Here is a 22,435-nt window from a genome sequence, read left to right on the forward strand (position 1 = left end):
TCTGTCGCCTCGATAAAACAAGGACCTCTTGATGTATATTCAAACGCAGCTTCTGCACAGCACTATCTATTAATATCATTCAACTTCCAAAGGCATCACAAATTAGATATGAAACATCCACGAGAGTGCTCCTGATAAAGCGCTTTAGAAGTGAACATCATAAGCCAAAGCTTGGCAAAACATTTTTTCCAGAAATTCAGCTTTGTTTCCTCATTCGTATGTTTTTGTCTCGGGTTTTTTTTTTTTTTTAAAGATAAGCAGATCATTTTGAATCTGTCACATCCAAGCTGACATTTTCTAGTGTCAGAGTTCAGACTAATCTCAGAGGTTTAACAGCTACGCCCTGGAGAGGCAGATTTTGCTGGTGAGCACATATAATGCATAGAAACTCACATATGATGTACACAAACAGAGTGGAATTACTGAATGTATTTGAACCTGAGACAGATATTCATACAAGGTGATATTAAACAGTTTGAGTGCTGAAAGTGAACAGATTTTTTGCATTATTCACTCCTCTCTCGATGTGTTTTCAGGCCCCACCTCCTTCAGCTTCTCCAGTCTCTGCAGGGTCTCCATGATGTCAAACTGCCACTGTTTTACCTGCTGCACTGCGGTCACTCCCTCCTGTAACACAGTTTATACAGTCAGTTTATAAACGAGGGGTCAAACTGAATATACAGTCAGTGTTGAGATATAGGCCACGGCATCTTTGCTTCTTATACGCAATCAATAAATATCCTTTAAAGGTATACGTTTGTTTCCTTGTCGAGAGGTGAATGGCAAAGTCGATACCACTCTTGTGTCCATTTCTACATTTAATGTGAGGCCACAGGCACCACCATATCTCTTCATTTAATCAATAGTATTGCTTAGTATTAGCTTAGCTTAGCATAAAGACTGCAAACATGGAGAAACAACAACAATGGCTCTGTCCAAAGGCAACAAAAAATCTGCCTTCCAACACCTCAAAAGTTCACTATTACAACATAAATCTATTTATATAAGACTTTTTCTTGATAACTGCCACCAATAAACGCAGTGTTGCAAATGGAAAATGTTAAACTGATATATCAGAGGCTTACATTATTGAATTTTGAGGAAAATTCTCGTATGCGAGTCATAACCAAGAGAACGAATGTACATAAATCAAAAACACCAGTTTAGACAACTTTTTGACGGGCCTACAAATCTACCCACATTGTTTTTTAAAGCAGGCTGTTGTGCTTGTGAGTCTGGCTCATCATAGCCTACACCCAGCATGATCGGCTGGAAAGAGGTCACCCGACCTCTTTCCAGCCATCTAAACACAGATAGGATCTATATTTTGCTTTCCTGATCATGTCGGGAAATTAATTAAAATGAGACAAAATAGACTAAAGCCAAGTGCTAATTGTGAGCGTCATCAAAAAATGGTACAATTATCGTACATTATGGCACTATTGATCATACATTGTACAGAGGGCTAAATTATTGTACGAATTAGATAATTATTGTGTTTCTGGCAATGCCGTAACAGAGATGCCAGCAAGTAAATGAGCACAGCCAAAATATTAGCACATAACTCCTCATGAAACAGTAAAGTAAAGAATTATTCTTTGGTTTTTGCATGGATTTTAAAAAGAGATATGATGTGAATAACTGAGCTTCAGCTGTTTCCAACCTTCATGCTAAACTAACCTAAGCTGCACCATAATATTTGACATATAGATAAGAGCAAGGAATTGATCTAAAATCTAACTCGCATGGAAGAAAGGTCATTTATGTAAGCGTGTGTCCCCCAAATGTCAAACTATTCCTTTAAAATCATCTTCAAGCCAACTCAGTCATGCACAACAGGTAGAAAAACTCACATGATTTTTTATTTTTGTGTCAGCCTCGGCAGCTATGAGCAGCTTCACTATTTTGTATCTGTTGAGACGCACGGCATCATGCAGGGCTGTGTCCCCTTCCTGAGAGTAGAAATAAATGCATTAATGGCAGGAATGAATTATAGAGGTGATGAAAGACACTGTTGAGATGCTGCCTACCCTGTCCCTGGAGTTGATCTTAGCACCACAGGACAGCAGGTACTCCACGATGGCCGTGTGGCCTGTTCGTGTGGCCACATGCAGAGGAGTGCTGTACAACTGCAATGTGGATGTTAATATACACTGTGACTGTGACAAACACGTAAAAAGAACCAACTGCATATCAATGTACCACCTACACTTAAGTATGAAACCCAGTAGAGATACACACAACTGGCTCTGGCTTGAATGTTGCATTTATTCTGTACATTTGAACTAATATTCTTAATTCTTGCATTAAAAAAACACTAATAATAAAAAAGTTTTAAAAAGTTCCATTTTTTTAAATTTATACTGCTATGTATTTAGATATATTTGAGTATAAATAGATCATTACATTTTTTTATTTGCATATTTCTTATTTTTCTATATTTATTGTTGTGTATTTATGTATATTGTAGTAGCATACCCATATTTTCCATTTTTTCTTAGGATTTCTCTATATTATTTTTATTCCTGGAGCAACTGTAACATGACCTAATTCTTCCCCAGGGTTCAATAATGTATTTTTTTATTCTGATTTTGACACAAAATACACATTCACCTTATCTCTGTCATTCAGGTCGGCCCCGTGGCTTTTCAGGGCTTTGACAACTTCCAGGCTTCCCCCTCTGCAGGCCCAGTGAATGGCCCTGGAGCCCAGCTGAAACACAGAAGGATGGCCCCATTCTATTAATAGCGCTCACTTCAGGCCACAAGAGGCTGGAGCTTTAGTGAGTGAAGATAATCTCAACCAATCTCATCATCATCTTTACAAACAGGCCACGTGCCCGCATGTCTCACTTGATCTTTCAGGTTGAAATCGGCTCCTTTTTCCAAAAGCGTTTGGACGACTGTGGTGTGTCCTTCCAGAGAGGCACGGTGCAGCGCTGTCCTCTTCAACTGGAACATTCAAATATATTTTAAGTAGAGAATACTTGTTATATTATTTTGTAAATGCATATAATTCACTGCCACACAGGGAGAGCATACCTCATCATGAACATTAGGGTTGCCACCATCAGCCAAATACTTGTCTATTACATTTAGTTTGCCTTGACTGGCTGCATTCATGAATTCTGCAGTATCCTCAGGCCCTATCTGTCACACAGAACCACACACACACGCACACACACACGCACGAATGCACGCGCACACACACACAAGACATAGTAGAGATAGAGATTCAATTTTTATATCTCTGTGGTGCACATGAAGATAAGGTTTCTGAAATCTGTAGCTCACCACAGGGATTTCCACGGACACCCTCGGTGAGAATGTTTTCTTGATCTTCTTTTTCCTTTTGCACAGCTCTTTGATATTCTCTTCTCCATTCAAGTCCAGAATCTCACAGTGGAGGTCTGTGGAGATCCTCCTCACTCTCTCCTCCGCCTGGAAAATTACAGAAACAGCGTAAATGTGTGAAAAACACTATGAAAAAGCCTGCAAGAGAGAGGTAGTATTGGTGTATGCCAAGTAGACTAAGGGGTGTTGAGAGCTGGGAATGGTAGTGTTAATGTCAAAATAAATTCACAGCATAGTGCAAGCAAGGCTAGGCCATAACAAAAGTAACGTTCCCAATAAACGACCTCTCATGTGCTGTTATTATATGTTTTTACATTATTTATCAAGGACATAATGTTTGAAGGAGCATGTCTTTGTGTGCATTGACCCTTTATCTGCCCCACATTCTTTTTGACCTATTTAATAATAGTAAAGATTATTATATATAATACTGGTGAGAAGTGAATCCTTTTTTTTTTTTTTATTTTTTTACATATGAATTCAGAGAGATTACTCGGGCCAAAATAATTAGATTATACATAACGTAATTTATAAAGTCATAATAGCCATGCTTGTTTAATACAACTCTCTAAGCTGCACGTTTTTATTCCTTCAAATATGCTACATATCCAACAGTCTACTACTTATTAAATATTTATTTTGTCTTTTTATTTATTAAGGCTCTTTTCTTTGATCTATTTAGGGTTTTAATGGTATTTGTATTATCATCATTATATAATATATATTAAAACATTTTTTATTATAAATAAATAAAACATATATTGACCATAATCACTTTTTTTTGTTGACAGTAAATTATTATGTTTGATGCAAATAAAAGGAAATAAAAATGAATCTTAATTTGTGACAAAAGACTGTGTTGTTTTGAGAAAAGTCCCATTTATATGGCTTGGGTAAATAAAGCATTCATTTTTGAGAACTTTTCACAAAACGTCTTGATACGTCTTTCCGGGTGAGCTACCAGAAATATCCTGTGCCTGTATTTAAATGTATGAACATAGGCCTTATTTGTGATTTAAACTTCCCTTGACTAAAACAGGATTTACTGAAACTTTTTACTGAAAGAAAAAATATCCAATTTTAAGCAATAGTGTCTTTATATAGTAACATTGTGGTCCTTGATTTATACATGCGTATGTGTTTTCAATGTATCCGTAAATGCATGCTGAAGCCGGCTGACAGACATTTTATCCTCATGTCCGGGGCTTAACTTCAATGTTGACATGTTTTCTGCAATATAGCGGCTCATTACTTCACACGTCTTCACATAAAAGAGCTATTTACATTTTATATTTTTTTTCCACAAGTACGGGCTTTTCAAGTATGTGATATTCTAGTTTAACATTAAGTATTATATACAATCTGCTGTGCTGAGAAAATAAATCCCCCTATAGTGCCATGCTATGAGCCATACTTAATGTAAAATACTGTGATATGAATGGAAAATCATCATAAATGTCACTTTAGAAACATTATTAATACTCACACCTACCTGAGCTTTCTTTTCTATTCCTGTTTTATGGTCCATCACACTGGCGGCCCACTCCTCGGCCTCTTCCATCTCTGTTTGATACAAAGGAAAAAAAGATAAAATGGTCAATAAAGTACTTTTGAACAGCTGAAGCTTTTAAACTTTAATTTGGAGTCAAATCTGGTGGACTGTGTCACTTTATACAGAAGCGCTGCAAGCCCAGTGGCTTCCTGGCTGGAATGCCGGGTTCATGGTGGGACATTGTGTCACCCCATCAAACAGGTGTGTGTGCACTTTGGTGTGTGTATACATGTATGTTTGTGTGCCAGAATGACAATCTCCCTCTCTCTTTCCCTCTCCCTCTTTTCCTCTCGGTCACACACACACGCACGCACATTCATATACAAGTCCATCCAACCCTTCAGGCATGTCATGCCCTGGGTCATGAGCGGAGGGAACATTCATTCCACAGGCTCCTGGTTTTACTCACTCCTGTTGCTGCAACTGCTCCTCTTTTACAGGAGTACAACACCCATAAACACACCATTTTGGGGGATTATGTTATTTATAAAGGTTTCATTACTGCCAAGTGATACCTTGTAAATATCTGTTTGATAGCACTGCAACAATCAATCACTGTCCAGCCTCAACTTTGGTATTTTTCCATCCATTTTATAGATATACACACATACATACTAGGGGTGGGAATCACAATACAATACTATCATGATAGGCTGCCCACGATACCTGCAATACTCTGTATATTGTGAAGCAATATTCTATAATACATCATGATATCTGTGTAATTAAAGACAAAAAAATCCTTTAAAAAAGGCAAAAAGCAGCAATAATTTGTATATTCACAGCTTTATGGAGTCAGTTTCACAGAATTCGACAACTGGTTGTTTGTCATTTTCCAGCCCTGATTTATTGTTATTACACAGAAAGTAGCGCAAGCGTTTCTAGGTAATGAGTCAGATCATTAAACTTAGTTTATACAGTATTACCTTGAAAGAAAAGGAAATGTTTGGAACAAAAAGCCCAATTTCAGCCCAATTTTATGTGACTTTGATGCTATTGCTTTGATAATAGCCTACAATTTGTTTTTAGTAATTTATTAATTAGTTCTTTTTACAAACCTGACCTTGTACATATTTTTTGTGATGTCTATTTTGTTATTTTAAATATTTAATATGTGTATATTTGCATTTCTGTAATTTTTCACAAGAGCAAGCAAACCGGAGTCAAATTCCTAGTATGTGCACACGTACCTGGCCAGTATAGATGATTCTGATAATACTGTTTAAACATCAACCTATGTAATCTCATTATTATTATAAAGTAATCATATGATTATATAATATTGAGGTAGTATATCGTATATCATTATGATCTGATTAATGTCACCATATTAAAAAACTTTAATCAAAACATTGCACTTTATAAACACTTTATTGTTAGAAGGATACGTTATTGCTATCAAAATATTACTATACTATTAATAAACAGTTTTGCCTTGTTTCCAACTTTAAATGTGTTTTTTTGGTCTCTTATTACCCTGTTACATACATTTCAGTCTAATATTATTACACTCATTGTTAATACCAAGTTGTTACCCAATTATTACATGATATTAGTTAATATTAACACTATATTATCTAACTATTACCCCTTTACCCAATACCAATTCTTATTTGTTTAGTGGATCAAACAATTCAGTGTTTTTTTAACGCGTTTTTCTCAGAGTGAATGTGATATCTTTTCTCTTGTTGACATTTACATGCAGATGTTTATAGAATGGGACAATTGTTCACCCACTTCCTTATTTACTGTGCAAGCGTTCCTGCCAGCGTGTGAGTGAGGGTTGTGTTAATGGTTAACCAGTGTTGGTGAGGAAAGTGGCAGAGTTCAGAGGAGAAGGAAGCAGCAGCAGCCATTTTATCTGCACAGGACACTGCTTTCCCCTCCAGCATGGAGCACAGGCGAACTGTCAGTTAACCCTCAGCTTACGTCTCTACCAGGCCGGCCGTGAGTAATATCATGCATGTTACTCAAACTGATGTTTCTCTCAATGCTGCACTGTTTAGACACAATTTAAAAAGAGAGGTTTGTTGGCATTTGGTAGGTAAATAGGCAGCATGGCAGTCTTAAGCTTGTTTTTCAGGTTCATGCTTGTATGCAGGGTTTCTACTGGAACATGTTTATATGATTTAATGTTCTCATACTGTCTGTCTGAATATACCTGTGTTCACCCTCTTTTTGAATCACTCTGTTTTAATGCCTGTCTCTTTAAGCCAGCCTCCCAAAAAACCCTGCTTTGTTCTGACTGGCTTGAGAGAAAAATATAGTGTGCCTTTTTATAGGAAGCTCTCAAGCGTGGGTGGAGATACTCAGATGGGGGACAGTGTATACTAATGCAGAGATTGTCTTTTTTTAATCAGCTCTATTTTTGATTACAGTAGGGGCAGTGATGGGGCTGAACTCATCTCTGTCATGCATGCTTGATTTAGGGACATTAAACAGCATCTATGAAGGCACTGCTGTAATTTTTCCCGCCGTGATTGCATAATTAACAACATAGTAACTAATAGTAAGTTCCCTAATTTTTGCCATGTTATGTTTTACATCACCAGTTCTCTGGTGTGCCCTCTAGTGGAATCCTTCAGTAACACACATCGTATATAAGTATATGAACAATTCTGTTCACGACGCAGCCACAAACGCGTGGTTAAAAAGTGAGTATATCTCCAGTCTAAGAGGCATAGGTTAGTTAGATTATAGACCTTAACTATAATCTATCGCTGATTTAAAACTGTAAAAAAGTATTTTTCAAACTCTGAATTTTTTTTTAATTATTTTTTGTTATTATTAAAATGAATGAATTTGAAAGCTTGTTAGAGTGCCAAAGACCCCTGGGTGTCCACTGACCCCAGTTTGGGAATCAATGCTCTAATGACCCTTCATATGACACGGGGAGGGGAGGCCAGGGTTTAAAGCAAGAACAGATTTGGAAGCCTGAGAAGTTCAGTCCAGAAAATGTTTAAAGCATATTGAATTAGGCATTATATGAATTGAAAAAACTTCTCGGTGCCAGGCATGGGCATGGTGGCTGGAAACTCTGACAAAGATTTGACACTCAGGGTGTAAATTCCATGTTTTCTGACCAAGACAGCCCCTCAAAAACTGACTTGGTTGTCTTTTTTCACAGTTTGTGCATTGATAGGTACTCCAGGTACCCAAATATATTCACAAAAGCACTGAAAACTTCCTATTAGAGAGAAGAAGTGTTAGTTTTTGTCCATTATAATTATGACTGTGAGTTTAATAATGTGTTTCAGGTGGAATACAGGTGCCATGGTGACGCTGAATCACTTGAGTGTAGAGGACTCAGACGATGGCTCTCCGCTGCTGCCTGAGGCTGTGGAGGCTGCAACACATACGTCTGTTTTTCACAGACGGAGAGTGATCACGAACGCTGTCTCCAGGGAATTCTTCCTCAGCAGGTACATCTCTGCAGGCACTGTATTTATTCAGTGGGCCTGTTATTTAATGCTATAATGATTGTTTTTTCTTTGCTGTACAGGAGTGAGAACCTTGCCTTCAGTTTGGTGCTGCTGATTGGATGCTACTCGGCTATTCTGATTCCTGCTTATCTCCCCTCAGATAAAGCAGCACCTCTCAGTGATGGCAACCAACTTCCCAAAGATCTGGTATGGAAATACATCTTACTGATCATCTGGGATAATTTCTACACTCTTACCAAATCTGCCCTACAAAGCAAAAAGGCAGTAACTACGCAGAGTGCAGAACTGAGAAAAATGACTTTAAAGTTATCCTGTAATCCAGCCGTTTAGTTACTGTACAAACGATTACCATTTTTCTCCAAAACGACACACATTTGAGATAAGATGTTTTGTCACATAACAAAGGATGCCTTGAAAGTCCTGAAAATTATAATAACTCATTTTTGACCAAAAATGCAGTTACTGCCTTTTTGCTTTGTAGGGCAGAAACCTCTCCTATGTGTCCCCCTCTCTTTAGGTCTTACTCAATCGGTCAGCCTCCCTGCTGTCAGGCCCCTGTCAGCCTCGCTGGTGTTTGGAGCACCTCAAGCCCCTGTCGTGTTCTGCAGGCCTCCTAGACATCCCTGTGTTTGTGCAGCATGACAGGCCTGTGTCCTGGAATCTGTACCCTCCTCTGGGGCTGCAGGGCAGCGAGGAGCATCTGGCCCTGGCTCTAGCATCCCTGCCTCAGCCTGGCCTGCCTCAGTCACTGAAGGGTGAAGGCAGCTGCAGGCGATGTGTGGTGGTGGGCAATGGAGGGGTTCTTCACGGGAGCCATCTTGGATCCCATATAGATCAGTATGACATCATTATCAGGTATGTGCACGAGTGTCAGACAGACAAAAGTGGGAGGATGTCTCATTAAAGATGATAGTGACTATTTTTTAACTCATCCTGATGAAGCCAGAATTAGAATAAGATTAAAGGAAAATGCTCATCGAAAATTAACTGCATTCATGAGTGGGGCAGGGGGTAAAGGCTCCCAGAGAAGGTAACAGGTAGTTGGTTCATTATTATCATGCACATTCCACATTTCTCATTGGAATATCATTTCAACACCTACAAAGAGGTGCAAAACAATAACAAAGACATGAAAAATGACCACAAAGAGACACAGAGCAGCGACAAAGGGTTGCAAAACAACCACAAAATATGCAAAACGATCACAGATACAAAATCACTACAAAAATGAAAAACAACTACAAAGAGGTGCAAAGCCAAGACAAAGGGACACTAAACTACTAAAAATATGTTCAAAATGACCACAAATAGACCCAAAATTACTACAATAAGATGCAAAATCGCCACATAGACACAAAAGACGACAACATATACAAATCTGCTACAAAAGGATGAAATATTACAACAAATAGTCAGTCTGGTTGTCTCGCTGCTATGTAGGAGGGGTGGTGGGCCTTTTTTTTATGTCTGTGTTCATTGACGCAACACAATCATTTTCACACACACATTTTCATCTCTGTTACCAGGCTAAATAACGCTCCAGTGCCTGGTTTTGAGAAAGACGCTGGTTCACACACCACCATCCGCCTGATTTACCCAGAAGGAGCACCTCACTCTGCAAACGAGTACAAAAAGACCACCATGGTTGCTCTGGTGGTCTTTAAGAGCCTGGACCTGGACTGGCTCACTTCTGTCATCACCAAACAGCCCCTGGTAAGCCGAAGGAACTATTGCACACAGAAACAGTGCATTACATAATCCATGAGCGTCACAGCAACTCATGCAGCAACACCGATATTCACACTCACTGCCTCACATGCTCTACATCTCCTGTGTTATTTCTTTATTAGAGCTTTTGGTCCAAAATATGGTTCTGGAGGGAGGTGGTGGAGGATATTCCCCTGAGAGCAGAGAGCTTCAGGATCCTCCATCCTGAGATTATTCACAAGACAGGACAAGTTCTACAGAAATATGCTCTGAAACAGGGAAACGTGAGTTCTAACATGCTTTGTTGTAGGCTTCCATACAATACTGCATAAAGGAAACAAAGATCAATGGTGCGCCTGTGTGGCCTACCCTATCTTGAATAATATATGGATATGCCTGGCTCAGACATGCATTGACTTTGCTATAAGCCTTGGGATTAATGAAGTGAAAGATGAGCAAACACAACCCTCAGTTCAAGAAGCTAACTATTACGCATTCACTCTATTACCCACTGCCCTTTAAAATGGTGCTTTCTCTCCTCAAGTAGATGGTGCCGACACTTGGTGCAAGTGCAGTGGTGATGGCTTTGCAGCTGTGTGACCAGGTGAGCCTGGCAGGGTTTGGGTACGACATGCAGCACCCAGAGGCCAGGCTTCACTACTATGAGAGCATACGCATGGGTGCGATGAAGGCTCAGGTGAGTTTAGATTATCCAGAGACTTTGAACACAACCAATTTCTTCACACAGGAAGAAGCTGAACTATCACTTTGCAAAAATTAATGTAGTTAAACAACCAGTAATCCACTGCAAAATGTAGTTAAACTACAAGTTTAATTGCAACCCTGATTTCCGATTGTACATATTTACAAAAAAGTTGTATCAGTGGAGTGTATCAGTTTGAAAAGCAAACATCTTGTCTTTTGATAGTTTTCAATTTAATATAGTTCGAAAATGATTTGCAAATCATTGTATTCTTTTTCAATGTATATTTTTCACAGTGTCCCAACTATTTTGGAATCTGGGTTGTTCACCACTCTCCAACACTGAGGTTACCTAACAGTGGAACACATTCTAGGGGTCACACGCCTCATGTTCTGATTCATTTATGCCTGCTTTTATTTACCCTCACCCAGGTGGTGCATGACATCAGCGCTGAGAAACTCTTCTTGAGGGACCTGGTGGCTGCAGGAGCTGTGACAGACCTCACAGGAGCTCTGTGAGTCAGCGGTGCAGAGACTGATAATGTACTGAACTCTACATGCACTCCTCTCTCTCACTGCGAGTCTGTGTGGACTCCTGCATCACTGTACTCTGCTGGAAGAACCCCACACAGCATGAACTGACCTTTAAAGTGCTCACAGTCTGCAGGGGTGACTGACGAGTGAGCAAATTAAAGGTTAGACGTGCTCATGATTGGTGAGACTAACCTCAGCATATCTTGTTTAAATTCAGTGAGTGTATTACATCAGAATCTGTTACCAGTCATTTTCATATGGATGAGTAACTGTGCCATCACACACGGGAACATGCTCAGTATTTGACTGTTTGTTAAAAAAAAAACATGCAATAGTCAAAGGTTCAAACAGTGCTATTTAAATTATGTTTAAAATGACTCAATAAACATGTGAATGTGAGAATTGCGATATTTATTTTTTCCAGAAAAATAATCTATATTAAGGGAAATATACAGTAATTGCTGTTGCATGTTTGATAGACACTTGCAGTAGTAAAGGCAACATTGGTCGGTATCTATATTCATAAAACTGCAACTTTTTAAAAGCAAAAACAACACAAAAACATGTCAAAAATTACTAATAAATAGAAAGCCTGTCAAAAATATATTACAAAAATTAAGGAGAGATATTCTCACTATGCTTCATGTAAGACACATAACGGTGCACAATGTGTTTGACTGTGCAAATCATAAACATAAGTGCCTGTAATAAACTTATAGCATATATAATCTTATATTCAGTGAAATGGTGGAAACATGAAACACAGAATAGGTTTATCGAGAGTGAGAGGTCTTTTTCTGTCCTTGGCAGTACGACAAGTGAGTACCTTGGCTACTGTGATTCAGTTCAAATGTGTGGGTGTGTCTACAGCAGAGGGTTGCGCGAAGGCTCCCACAGTTTGCTCGCCAGCTGTCTGCAGTGCTGGAGGATGATCTCAGTGGGGATGACCCCCAGGTGAACTGTCAGCAGCTCGTAACACTTCACCACCTCGCCCTGGTGATTCTTGCTGTAATATCGCAGCAGCTTCCTACGGGACACAGTACTTGCTACAGTCAGCAGCTCTCTCTTTTGGTTAATCACATCAGTTTTTTGCCATGTGGTATTTACCTGTAGTAGTCCCAGGCAAGCATCCCGATGGGGGCAGAGTCATCAGGGAGGGTGGGTATGTCCCCTGCCTCTAACTTGAAGCCCTGATTGACCAGATAGACAATTTATGAAATTGTTTCTTAGTGTTACAGGGGGCTAAACTGATTTTCATTATTTACATCAATTTATCATCAGGTTACTAAAACGTCATATCTTATTATTATATCTTATCTCATCTTGTCTCTGAACTTACCGTTTCATTTTCAAACCAGAGGAAGTAGCAGAAGTAGAAGTCTCCGTCCCGCAGCGTGACTGTGGAGTAACCCTTCTGGAGATATCGCCGTGTTGTGCTGACGAGGTTCCACACCTTCAGAATGGATAAGTAAAGAGAAATGAAGCTATTAGTGTAGTGAGCATTTCATGGGAATATTCAAAATGTTGGTAAAAAATATTCTTTAAGTAAATAAATATTAATAAAACATATAGGCTTGTATGTGGTTGTATTCTGCAACTTTGCAGAAAAGCCATTTATAAATTCTACAGATGAAAGTGGAATATGTTGTAACCAAACCAAATCACATCAGGGATATTAAATTATTCATTAAATCTAATAATTAAATTATTAAGCATACTCTTTGCACTATAAGCAGCAACAGACTAAATGAGACTTAAATGACTTGATAAGATGAACAGAGTCTGGTGTGCTCTTGATCTTTTAATCAGCAATTTAATTCCACATTAATTAGTTTTAAGACATGGATTTATATTACGCCTCACCTTGCTTTTCATGAACTGAGCCACTGGCCCCTTCCCCAGCTCAGACGTGTTGCGTTCAGTGACGTTGAGCGACGGCGCAATCATTTGGCCAGTGGATCGGTCCACGCAAATAAAATGGATGAGTCCCGGGAAATCCTCCAGGTAAGTGAGATTAACTGGGTCAAGATCAATTTGCTCGGCATAGCAGTGAGTTATATTTAGATAAGAGTTTTCTAGGTGTGCGCATGTTGTTAAAGTATGCATAGACATTGAGAAATATCACAAATTCAAACTCAGCATGGCAGAACAGCGAGCAGGATTATTTTGCTGACAGGATATGAAACCATGGTGATATTCCGCTTGCTTTTCACCAACAGGAAGTCCTTCCAGTCCATCAGTTTCTCTCTGAGGGACGGAGATGGTGACAGAAAAAGAGCGGCACAGAAAGACAAAGACAGAAACATACAAAACATACAGAAATTAATAATGTGTGGACCGTCTTCTAAAAAATATAAGAGGAAAAAGATGCTCGGCTGACTGATACCCACCTTACCATGCTCTGAGCTCGTTCCTGCAGGCCGGGGGAGAGGCGGCGAGGGTTGTCTGCTGGTCCAGATTCAATGAGGAAACACTGTCGGTATACTCCACACAGCTGGGTCTTCATGTTCTTACAGCAGGAAATGAGCCTAAAACAAAAACATAAATGTAATCATTCCAAGGATCACTCAACAGCTTTGCTGTGACACATATTGGCCAGCAGAGGGCTGCAGCACACTTACTCTCTGTTAAACCCTGGTCCTCCTCTGGCAAAGGCTCGGTTCTTGAACTCTGTCCAGGCATGTTGTAACTGTCCAGACTGGGTAGAAATGAAGGGAACAGAAGCTATTTAACTTGTAGAGGTCCAGATTTAAGCACTCTTTTTTTTAATAATGCAAGGAAGTGACCAAATTTTGGCTAAAGTCACTTTTTCAGTTGATTCATTCTAATCTAGATGGTGGTAATAAAACAAATCCTTGGACAAAAAAAACAATTTTGTACTTATTTAGAATAAAATTCTATCTCTAAACTGTTTCAGAGGAAAAAATGCTAAATTAAAGTAAATTATTCCGTGATGAATTCCAGAAAGCCGTCACTGTTGCATACAAAATGTTGTTTCCTGTAATAAACACATACTTGAATCTCACTCTGCCCCAGGGCTTTAATGAATTTATCCAGTTTGCTGCGGATGTCGTGTATGGTCGGCTGGCCTCTAGTAGCAGCAGAACCTTCTTGGCCTTCATTTAAACGCTTTTCCAGTTTGGCGAAGGCCTCCAAAAACGTATATACTGACATGGCCACTGCACTGGTAGGAATCTGACAGATAGAGATAAAAATAGAGGCTTAAGTGGTTCAACAAAGGAGCAACGATGTGTGCAGACACTGTGAACACTGCAAAAATCTGTAGTTAAATAACTCCAGATAAATGTGTCACGAGTGTGCCCCCTACTGGTCACTGTAAGAACATGACAGAAACATGAAGATACACTGTAAGTACTTACATGCAGTGGTGGAAAAAGTATTCAAATTCCTTACTTAAGTAAAAGTACTAATACCACACTGTGAAATTACTCCACTACAAGTAAAAGTCATGTATTCACAACTTACTTCAGTAAAAGTACAAAAGTATCAGCATCAAAATGTACTTAAAGTATCAAAAGTAAAAGTACTCAGTATGCAGAATGACCCAGCTCAGATTGTTATTTTATTCCAAATATATTATATAAACATGTGTAATCATTTTAAATTGATCACATTTTTTACGTTAAATCTTGACCTGAAAATTGACTTATGTGTGTTTTAAGTTTTAAGTTTGATGATAGGGCTCATTTTAACTACTAAATATACTGTAATGAGGTTTAACAATAAAAAAAAGGTCTTATCACTTTACCTTTATCATGTTTTTTATGTTAAATCTCGACCTGAAAAGTAACTGAAGCTGGCAGCTAAATGTAGTGGAGTAAAACATACAATATTTGCCCCTAAAATGTGTGGAAATACACAAGTAAAGTACAAGTACCTCAAAACTCTACTTAAGTACAGTATTTGAGTAAATGTTCTTAGTTACATTCCATTACTGCATACATGGATGTGTTGGTGCCAACAAACCTTCGTTAGCATAACAAGTGTTATGCCAGGCCACAGTGGCAAACAGTACATGGAGTGAGGCATCATGGGATACAGCCCATCTTTGAGGGAGACCTCTAAGAAGACTCTGCGTGGGGTCGAAGGGTCGGGTGGAGGAACTTCCAGAGTATGTAAACTGTCCTCTGCCATCTGAAGACATCATCATTTAATGTTAGTCACTTAGTAGATCTTATTAAAATAAAACAATCAGTTTATTATAAGAAAATAAATAACACCCACCTCCCCCCCAAAAATTTTAAACTTTGGGCACTAATTTTTATTCATTTTTTTTATTATTGAGTGGGCTTTCCCCCCCCATATTTTTTCATTTTAACTATTCCCAAAGTAATCAAGTACATTTTATCTTCAATCTTATCTCCATTAATTACGACATTCTATCCCTCTTTTTATATTCATTATATGTATATTTATGTCGTTTTTTGAATTAAAATGTGCTACACAAATAAAGTTTATTATTTTTTATTTGATTTAAATTGAATAATGGAGATCAGGATTATTTAACTCAGGTAAACTCTCACCTCGTCTGGGTCCACAAACTCAAACACAGGAGTGCTTCCTCTCACTGGCCTGTCTGCTGAAACACATTAATGAAGTCACAAACAACAACTGTTGTTGTTGAAATGTAATTACAGAAATAACTGACTAAAAACGACTATACAGACTGTACAACACAACCCACCTGAGCTGCAGGAGTCCCTGTCTGTCGGCGAAGGCTCCGGAGTATAAAAACTTTCAGGACCAGAACCGGAGGTGCTCTCAACGTCCTTCACAGACACAAACACAACATGTATAGAAACAAACAGACGATGAACAATCAGAAACAAAGTGAGCAACATCTTGTGGTGGTGCTGTGTGAGTTGCTGTTGGCATTAAATACCTCTGGATTTTGATCATCCAGCTCCACGTTGCTAGGATACATATTCTGTGCCATGATGATGAGGGCAAGGAGGTCTGAGGTGGGGAGCGTGCTCGCACTGCGGCTAGAATAAGCAAAGACATGGTATACTGTCAAAGGATATCTTAAAACCTCTTGAGAGAAGTTGTAAATGCTGAATAGCGAAAGTTATGGGATAAATCTGAACTCTTTATATAAAAACATGTGTACATGGAGTAGAAGGCGAGCAGTTTGGTGTGAACCAGGATGAAGGCGTGCAGCACCTCCTCTCCTGCTCTCTCTACGCTGCTGTTGAGCTGCTGAACCAAACGGCGCTCCAGGAACTCGATACACTGCTCACACAGCGTGGGGTGGATGAGTCTCTCCACCGCCTGAGAGAAAGAAAGAGGAGACGGCACGAGAGTGATGATGACGATGTTAATCATTGCTTCAATCCAAACTTGAGCACTAAAAACACTTAATTGCCCTTAAACATGTGCACACTAGCTTCTCAAATGTTACAGACCAGAAATTACCTTTTTCTTTAATGAGAAAGTAGATGGAAGGATAGCTGGCATGTGCATTTTTCATTTTTCTAGGTAACATAAAAATGACTAAGTACTTCTGAAATAATAGTCTTTAAATGGAATCTAACATAAATTTATCTCATTAGAAATAGTAACTTAAATCTCAAATTGTAACTGGTTCATAGATATATTTTGTCAACAATTTAATCAATGAATAATTAAAAAATAAAGCATACAAAAACCTATAAACAGCCATTAAAAAGGGACTTTATAGCCGTTTCTGCCATCTAGTGGTTCAAGTTTTTAGTCAAGGCTAAACTCACAAAATAAAATAAATACTAAATAATACTAAATAAATCATTATTACTAAATAGCAATAATAATATCAATATTATAATAATAATAATAGTAGTAGTAGTAATAATAAAAGTAATAATAATAAATAAATAAATATTAAATAATATATTTTTGTGCAAGAAATAAATAAGGACACTAACACTACAAATATGAATTATTAGTAAATGTATTACACATCATAACATGACCCCCAAACAATAATATGTGTGTATTATCAAAAGACTGACAGCTCAATAAGACCTCTGGCTTTGCTTTATTGCATATGAGACTCCTGTTGGGACCAAGATATAAGCTTGAATGTATATTAAGGTGGCAGAAGTCGGCACTCTAAAGTATTGTTTTCATCCCTATATATTAACATTCTAATGAGGGAATCAATTCAGAATGAAATCTGTACCAAATGTATGAAAAAGAAACAAGACTAGAAAGAAAACAAAAAATAATACACGCTTACGTTACAGAAATAGTTTGTATTTAGTGAGGTGAGGTTGCAGTAGGTACTTATCCATAGTCAGTATTACCTACACGAGATGGAGGGGTGGACTTTGAATTTGAACTAGATTCAGATTTAGAAAACTTTATTGTATGTCTTGATAAAAAGTCGTCTTAGATGTGGCTCAACAAACAACATATAGTGCAAAACTAACTTGGACAATAAACATACGGTACATGTTCCTTAAAACAGAATAAAATACCTAATACAAAATAATTAAGACAGAATAAAATTACAATATACTACTGTGTGAAAAAGGCATAGTACTTATCTTAATGTGTGGATCATTAGCGTGAACTAACCCTTGAAAACAGCAAAGTCAATCAGTAACACAAACAAACTAAACTATATAGGCAGCAGCAGACCAGTAACTCCTGTCTTTGGAGGTAAAATTACTATTTTTGTCAAAGGAGTCCGGGTAGCTTTGACAAAAGCATACAGGTGCATCTCAATAAATTAGAATATGATGGAAAAGTCCATTTCCAGTAGTTCAAGTCAAATAGCCCCTACCAAGTATTGAGTGCATATAGATGGACATACTTTTCAGAGGCCAACATTTCCATATTAAACATACTTTCTAAAATTGGTCTTTTGTAATATTCTTTTTTTTTGACACACTGAATTTTAGGTTTTCATTAAATGTAAGCCATGATCCTTATAATTAGAAGAAATTAAATAAATTAAAACATGACTTGATTCATTCTGTGTGTAATGGATCTATTACTGACATCAATAAACTTGTCTATGATGTTCTTATTTATTGAGATGCACCTGTATATAACAGCCCCAGTTTCCCCTGTGTAAACTTTAACAGGACTGTCTGACGGCAAGGAATACAGTGGAAATATTCTAAATACAGCGTACGCTTCCACTACTGATTTCTGATTTCTTTCAAGTGGGCCTTTTTTTTAGGTGGGGACTGGAGATAAGTACCTTATATGACCACACATAAAAAAGGAACTCCCTTTAGGGCCTGCTGTATAAAGTATCAATGCACCGCACCTCCACTAAGAAGCTCTGGTCGTTCTCTCGGAGGCGGCTGTAGGTCTCCAGCAGGCTCTGGAGATGCATCCACAGCCTCGCTCTCTGCTCCGTGTCCTGAGGCCGCAGCCTGGTGACAAACACAGTCCATATATAAACAGATGCTGTGTTAAAATAACCCAGCATTAGGAGGGAATGTACAAAAAGTCTTACTCTTTCTTCAGGAGGTTACTGCTGAGGGTGACCATGCCAAACATGACTTCAATCATCTTCTTCACGACATAAATCTTCCTCCTCAGATCACCCTCTCCCTCCTCACCGTCTCCATTCACAGCAATGTAGAGACACTCATCGAACTGAAGAGGACACAAAATGACCTTATTATCTCACGAATGAAATGGAAAGTTCAATAAAGATGGTTATATTAAACTGTTCTCTCAGGGGAAAATATTTGCACAACAAAGATCCAAATGGCTGCTGCGCTGGCATTGCATGAAGTAGATCATGTGCTGCAGGAGGACAAAGCCTGGTTTGATTCCTTAACAAGACTCACATGACAAACATGCCGCTTCACTGTAAGAGAGGCCTGCATTTAGGTCACAGTGCGGTTACTGCTGGCAAGGCAAAGTTCAAGAATGCAGGAATCTGCTTCACACATGAACGGATTTCAAAAGGAGGTCAAAAGAGTCCTAAGACTAAAATCACATCCTTTTAGTTATTAATGGACATGGGTGGATAAACTGATCTGGGGTTTCATGCAAAGGAGAAGACAGCTTTTATTTTGGAAGGCAGCCGGGCGATACCTGGTGCAGGACGTAGATATGGTTGTTTTCTGTAGTGAAGGAGGTGTAGCTGTCACCCAGCCTGTCCACCATGGTGATGCAGGAGATAATGATGGGCGCAAACAGAGTGTTGATGCTGTCCTCAAAGGCTGGAAGCTGATCATCACAGCAAAGAGATGAAAGAAAGAGTTATTCTAACAGCTACAGGAAACAAGTTAAAAAGTGTATGTGTTGATTCCTACGTACCCCCTGGCCCTCCTCTCGAGACGCCCCATACTGCTCTTGGACTTTCTGCTGAAATTCGGGGTCGGTCCAGTGGAAGAGGATATCTGCGGTCTCGCTGGCTATGAGCAGGCACTTCATCTGGTCCACGGACACGCCCCTGTCCTGCTTCACTGTGGTGTGCTATTCACTCTGACCACTCCACATGCATTATGCTGCAAAGAAAAAGACTGGAAGTGGAAAGAAGTACAGCGGAAGTACACAGTATATACACATTAGCCAGTGGAGATTTTTTTTCCCACACTCCCTATGCACTTTGATCTAAAATAAACAGTGTTTGATATTTTATCAATGACAACCTCTGGAGAGAAAAAAAGGAAGGTCAGAAGCAAAAAATGCGACAGGATGATGTCAGTCGAAGCATACAAGAGTCCACTGTACTTCTATTCACTGGTTTGCAGACATATTCTCATTCTTATAGATAAGAAAAGATCTTTAAAATTATTTATAAGTGTTGTGTGCTACAGGGTCATCTTTGGAGAGCTAATAAGATCGGCCTTAATTTGAACATACAACCCAGATTCCAAGAAAGTTGGGACAAAAGAGAAAAGTTATCAAGTTTGAACGTGAAATATCTTATCATTTTACTGTATAACCAAACTGTAACTGTAACTGAATGTAGGTGGCAAAAGGGTTTACAAATAATTGCATGTGTATTTTATTACAGTTTTACCAACTCTCATGGTATCAAGGCTTTAAATGGGTATCTGGAGTTTCGAAACTCATTTCCCTCTTAAATCGTCTTACTCAAAATAGAAAAAAATCCTCAAAAAAAGACAACTAAATGCCATAAAACTAAATCTACTATCCTTTAAATTTAGTAAAAATCTCCCTCTTTTTCATAACCCTTTGTGACGTCTTGGACTTCACCTACATAACAAAAGGTCTGTTTGCAAAGATATGTCATTAAATAATGATCATCATTGTGAAATACTAATACTAAGTATACCATCACCATCACAGAAAGGCAAACAAAATGTGATTGCAACACTTCCTTAATGCTGCTAACCATCATAAAAATTGTGCACAGAGCCTGCTGACCCTGTTACACATATATTTAACCATGTTAATGTGCTGTGGGATATATATGCTGTATCAACTATAGATATATAAATAAATGTGCAGTCAGATATGATATGAACATTTTCCCACAATCACAAATGTAACTATATGCAGTGATGGAATTGAACTAAGTACATTTAATCAAATTATCATTTTTTGCCAGTTTATACTTTACTCCTCTACGTTTCTAAGAGAAATATTGCACTTTTTAATCCACTCCATTTATTTTAAAGGTTCAGTTATAGATCAATAATACAAAAACAAACAAACAAAAATACAAGTTATGATGGATATGCGATATTTACATGATATCCAGCAGTATATGTAAGAAAAAAAACCCTGCAACATTAAAGTGATGAACACATTAATGCATAAATAATTATAATCCAATAATATAAATTATTCTGAAATGGGCCATTCTACACTTTGATGTACTTAAGTGTTTATTTTTGATGCTAGTACTTTTTCATTTTTATCAAAGGAAAAGTTTAAAGGAGGACTTTTATTTGTAACACTGTATTAACCAGTGGTGGGGAAATTATTCAGATCCCTTACTTAAGAAAAAGTATCAGCATCAACATGTATTGAAAGTATCAAAAGTAAAAGTACTCATTATGCAGAATGGCCCAACTCAATATTGTTAATATATTACAAATATATTATTGGATTATTATTATTGATGCATTGTAACAGCATTTTATCTTTTCAAGATATGGCTCATTTTAACTACTTAATATACTGTTATGAGGTTTAGATTTTTTTTAAAGAAGAAAAAAAAGAGTGTAATCACTTTAAATTTTTATGTTAAATCTTGACCTGGAAAGTAACTAAAGTCACTAAATGAAGTGGAGTAGAGATATAAAGTTACATAAAATGGAAATACTCAAGTAAAATATTGTACTAACTAAGCAACAGTATTTAAGTAAACATTCTTTGTTACATTCCAACACTTCTGTATGTAGGTAATGTGGTTTATTTCATCCTAAACTCAACGATTCACGATGTTACATTATCTGTAGCTGCTCCGGTCCGTAATCTACGCTCCGTGTTTTAGCTAAAACTGAAGTTACTTCCTTTAACAAAACAAACCCGTAACTCCCTCGATGCACACAGACTGTCACTGCACAGAACAACTCACAGTTATATAAACTCATGTCACAACTCACTGCGTGTTTTCTGCTCCCAGCATCTCAGTCTACTGTCTCTGTTGTCCAAAACTTGATCTGTCCTCAGATCGTGGACGTGTTGATCGCTGCTGCTTCCTCCTACAGCAGCGGAGTCATGTGACAGCAGCAGCAGGAAGCTGGCGGTGATCTGAAAACAGAGATATTAAGCTCTGCTGAGGAGCCGCCCTGTAGCACTGTTCTGGATGAGTGTTTGTAGTAAATGTGCATGGTCTTGTCAATGGGCTGGTCCTCCACGAGGAGCCTGGTGATCAGTGAGGCAGCAAAAAAACCACGTGCCGCTGCCTGAAGTGTCTGAAGTGGGGCACATGACTGAGAGGCTGCAGGGTGGAGGATAGTCTGGTATTTGTGGAATGCAGTTTAGTGGTTGAGATTGAGATTAGAGGTCGAGTTGCTATGTAGAGCAAAGAAAATAGGCCATTCAAGTAATCTTTCAGTAAGATATATAGGATTTTTTTTAAACATTCATTGTAATACAGTACCTAAGGAAGAGGATTAGGGCCACAAAAGAAAAAAAAAATTTGAGTTCTGACTTTCAAGTCAGAAATCTGAGAATAAAGTCAGAATTCTGATTTT

At 38.2% G+C, this 22,435-nt stretch overlaps 3 protein-coding genes across 5 annotated transcripts; 1 reads left to right on the plus strand and 2 right to left on the minus strand.

Annotated features, from left to right (window-relative positions):
- Nucleotides 1-171: 171 nt before the first annotated feature.
- ankrd2 (ankyrin repeat domain 2 (stretch responsive muscle)) lies at nucleotides 172-5,135 on the minus strand. Its single transcript, XM_059359730.1, has 8 exons — nucleotides 4,846-5,135; nucleotides 3,294-3,440; nucleotides 3,042-3,149; nucleotides 2,853-2,951; nucleotides 2,614-2,712; nucleotides 2,031-2,129; nucleotides 1,854-1,952; nucleotides 172-627 (listed from the first exon to the last, which is right to left on the minus strand). The coding sequence occupies exons 1-8, from the start codon at nucleotides 4,912-4,914 to the stop codon at nucleotides 511-513; spliced, it is 837 nt and encodes a 278-aa protein (XP_059215713.1). The 5' UTR covers nucleotides 4,915-5,135; the 3' UTR covers nucleotides 172-510.
- Nucleotides 5,136-6,714: 1,579 nt separating this feature from the next.
- Nucleotides 6,715-11,606, plus strand: st3gal7 (ST3 beta-galactoside alpha-2,3-sialyltransferase 7). Of its 2 annotated transcripts, XM_059359734.1 has the most exons (9): nucleotides 6,787-6,852; nucleotides 7,458-7,559; nucleotides 8,163-8,327; nucleotides 8,408-8,534; nucleotides 8,866-9,203; nucleotides 9,875-10,061; nucleotides 10,199-10,339; nucleotides 10,603-10,752; nucleotides 11,190-11,606. In XM_059359734.1, the coding sequence occupies exons 3-9, from the start codon at nucleotides 8,179-8,181 to the stop codon at nucleotides 11,274-11,276; spliced, it is 1,179 nt and encodes a 392-aa protein (XP_059215717.1). In that variant the 5' UTR covers nucleotides 6,787-6,852; nucleotides 7,458-7,559; nucleotides 8,163-8,178; the 3' UTR covers nucleotides 11,277-11,606. The 2 variants fall into 2 exon arrangements, with proteins under 2 accessions (XP_059215716.1, XP_059215717.1); XM_059359733.1 differs by lacking the exon at nucleotides 7,458-7,559 and having other exon boundaries at nucleotides 6,715-6,852.
- Nucleotides 11,607-11,687: 81 nt separating this feature from the next.
- Nucleotides 11,688-22,041, minus strand: hps1 (HPS1 biogenesis of lysosomal organelles complex 3 subunit 1). Of its 2 annotated transcripts, none has more exons than XM_059359731.1 (18): nucleotides 21,842-22,041; nucleotides 19,578-19,768; nucleotides 19,353-19,487; nucleotides 18,763-18,905; nucleotides 18,571-18,679; nucleotides 16,423-16,583; nucleotides 16,195-16,297; nucleotides 15,997-16,081; nucleotides 15,836-15,888; nucleotides 15,279-15,446; nucleotides 14,307-14,486; nucleotides 13,913-13,989; nucleotides 13,682-13,819; nucleotides 13,473-13,538; nucleotides 13,155-13,299; nucleotides 12,631-12,744; nucleotides 12,399-12,481; nucleotides 11,688-12,318 (listed from the first exon to the last, which is right to left on the minus strand). In XM_059359731.1, exons 2-18 carry the CDS (start codon nucleotides 19,692-19,694, stop codon nucleotides 12,156-12,158), a joined length of 2,040 nt encoding a protein of 679 aa, XP_059215714.1. In that variant the 5' UTR covers nucleotides 19,695-19,768; nucleotides 21,842-22,041; the 3' UTR covers nucleotides 11,688-12,155. The 2 variants fall into 2 exon arrangements, with proteins under 2 accessions (XP_059215714.1, XP_059215715.1); XM_059359732.1 differs by having other exon boundaries at nucleotides 19,578-19,783.
- Nucleotides 22,042-22,435: the final 394 nt, after the last annotated feature.

Source organism: Centropristis striata, chromosome 20 (genome assembly GCF_030273125.1).
Source record: "Centropristis striata isolate RG_2023a ecotype Rhode Island chromosome 20, C.striata_1.0, whole genome shotgun sequence".
NCBI lineage: Eukaryota > Metazoa > Chordata > Actinopteri > Perciformes > Serranidae > Centropristis > Centropristis striata.

Bases quoted from the DNA above. Each gene is read 5' to 3' on its own strand.
- hps1 (XM_059359731.1), bottom strand. From the start codon at position 19,694: ATGAAGTGCCTGCTCATAGCCAGCGAGACCGCAGATATCCTCTTCCAC. The intron at 16,584-18,570 runs GTGCGGTGCATT...TCTTTCTCTCAG, and splicing joins ACCAGAGCTTCTTAGTGGAG to GCGGTGGAGAGACTCATCCA. The intron at 16,298-16,422 runs GTACACATGTTT...TGCTTATTCTAG, and splicing joins CTGCTCGCCTTCTACTCCAT to CCGCAGTGCGAGCACGCTCC.
- ankrd2 (XM_059359730.1), bottom strand. From the start codon at position 4,914: ATGGAAGAGGCCGAGGAGTGGGCCGCCAGTGTGATGGACCATAAAACA. The intron at 3,441-4,845 runs GTAGGTGTGAGT...GTAATTTTCCAG, and splicing joins GAATAGAAAAGAAAGCTCAG to GCGGAGGAGAGAGTGAGGAG. The intron at 2,130-2,613 runs GTGAATGTGTAT...TCCACATTGCAG, and splicing joins ACCTGAATGACAGAGATAAG to TTGTACAGCACTCCTCTGCA.
- st3gal7 (XM_059359733.1), top strand. From the start codon at position 8,179: ATGGTGACGCTGAATCACTTGAGTGTAGAGGACTCAGACGATGGCTCT. The intron at 9,204-9,874 runs GTATGTGCACGA...CTCTGTTACCAG, and splicing joins CAGTATGACATCATTATCAG to GCTAAATAACGCTCCAGTGC. The intron at 10,062-10,198 runs GTAAGCCGAAGG...TTTCTTTATTAG, and splicing joins TCATCACCAAACAGCCCCTG to AGCTTTTGGTCCAAAATATG.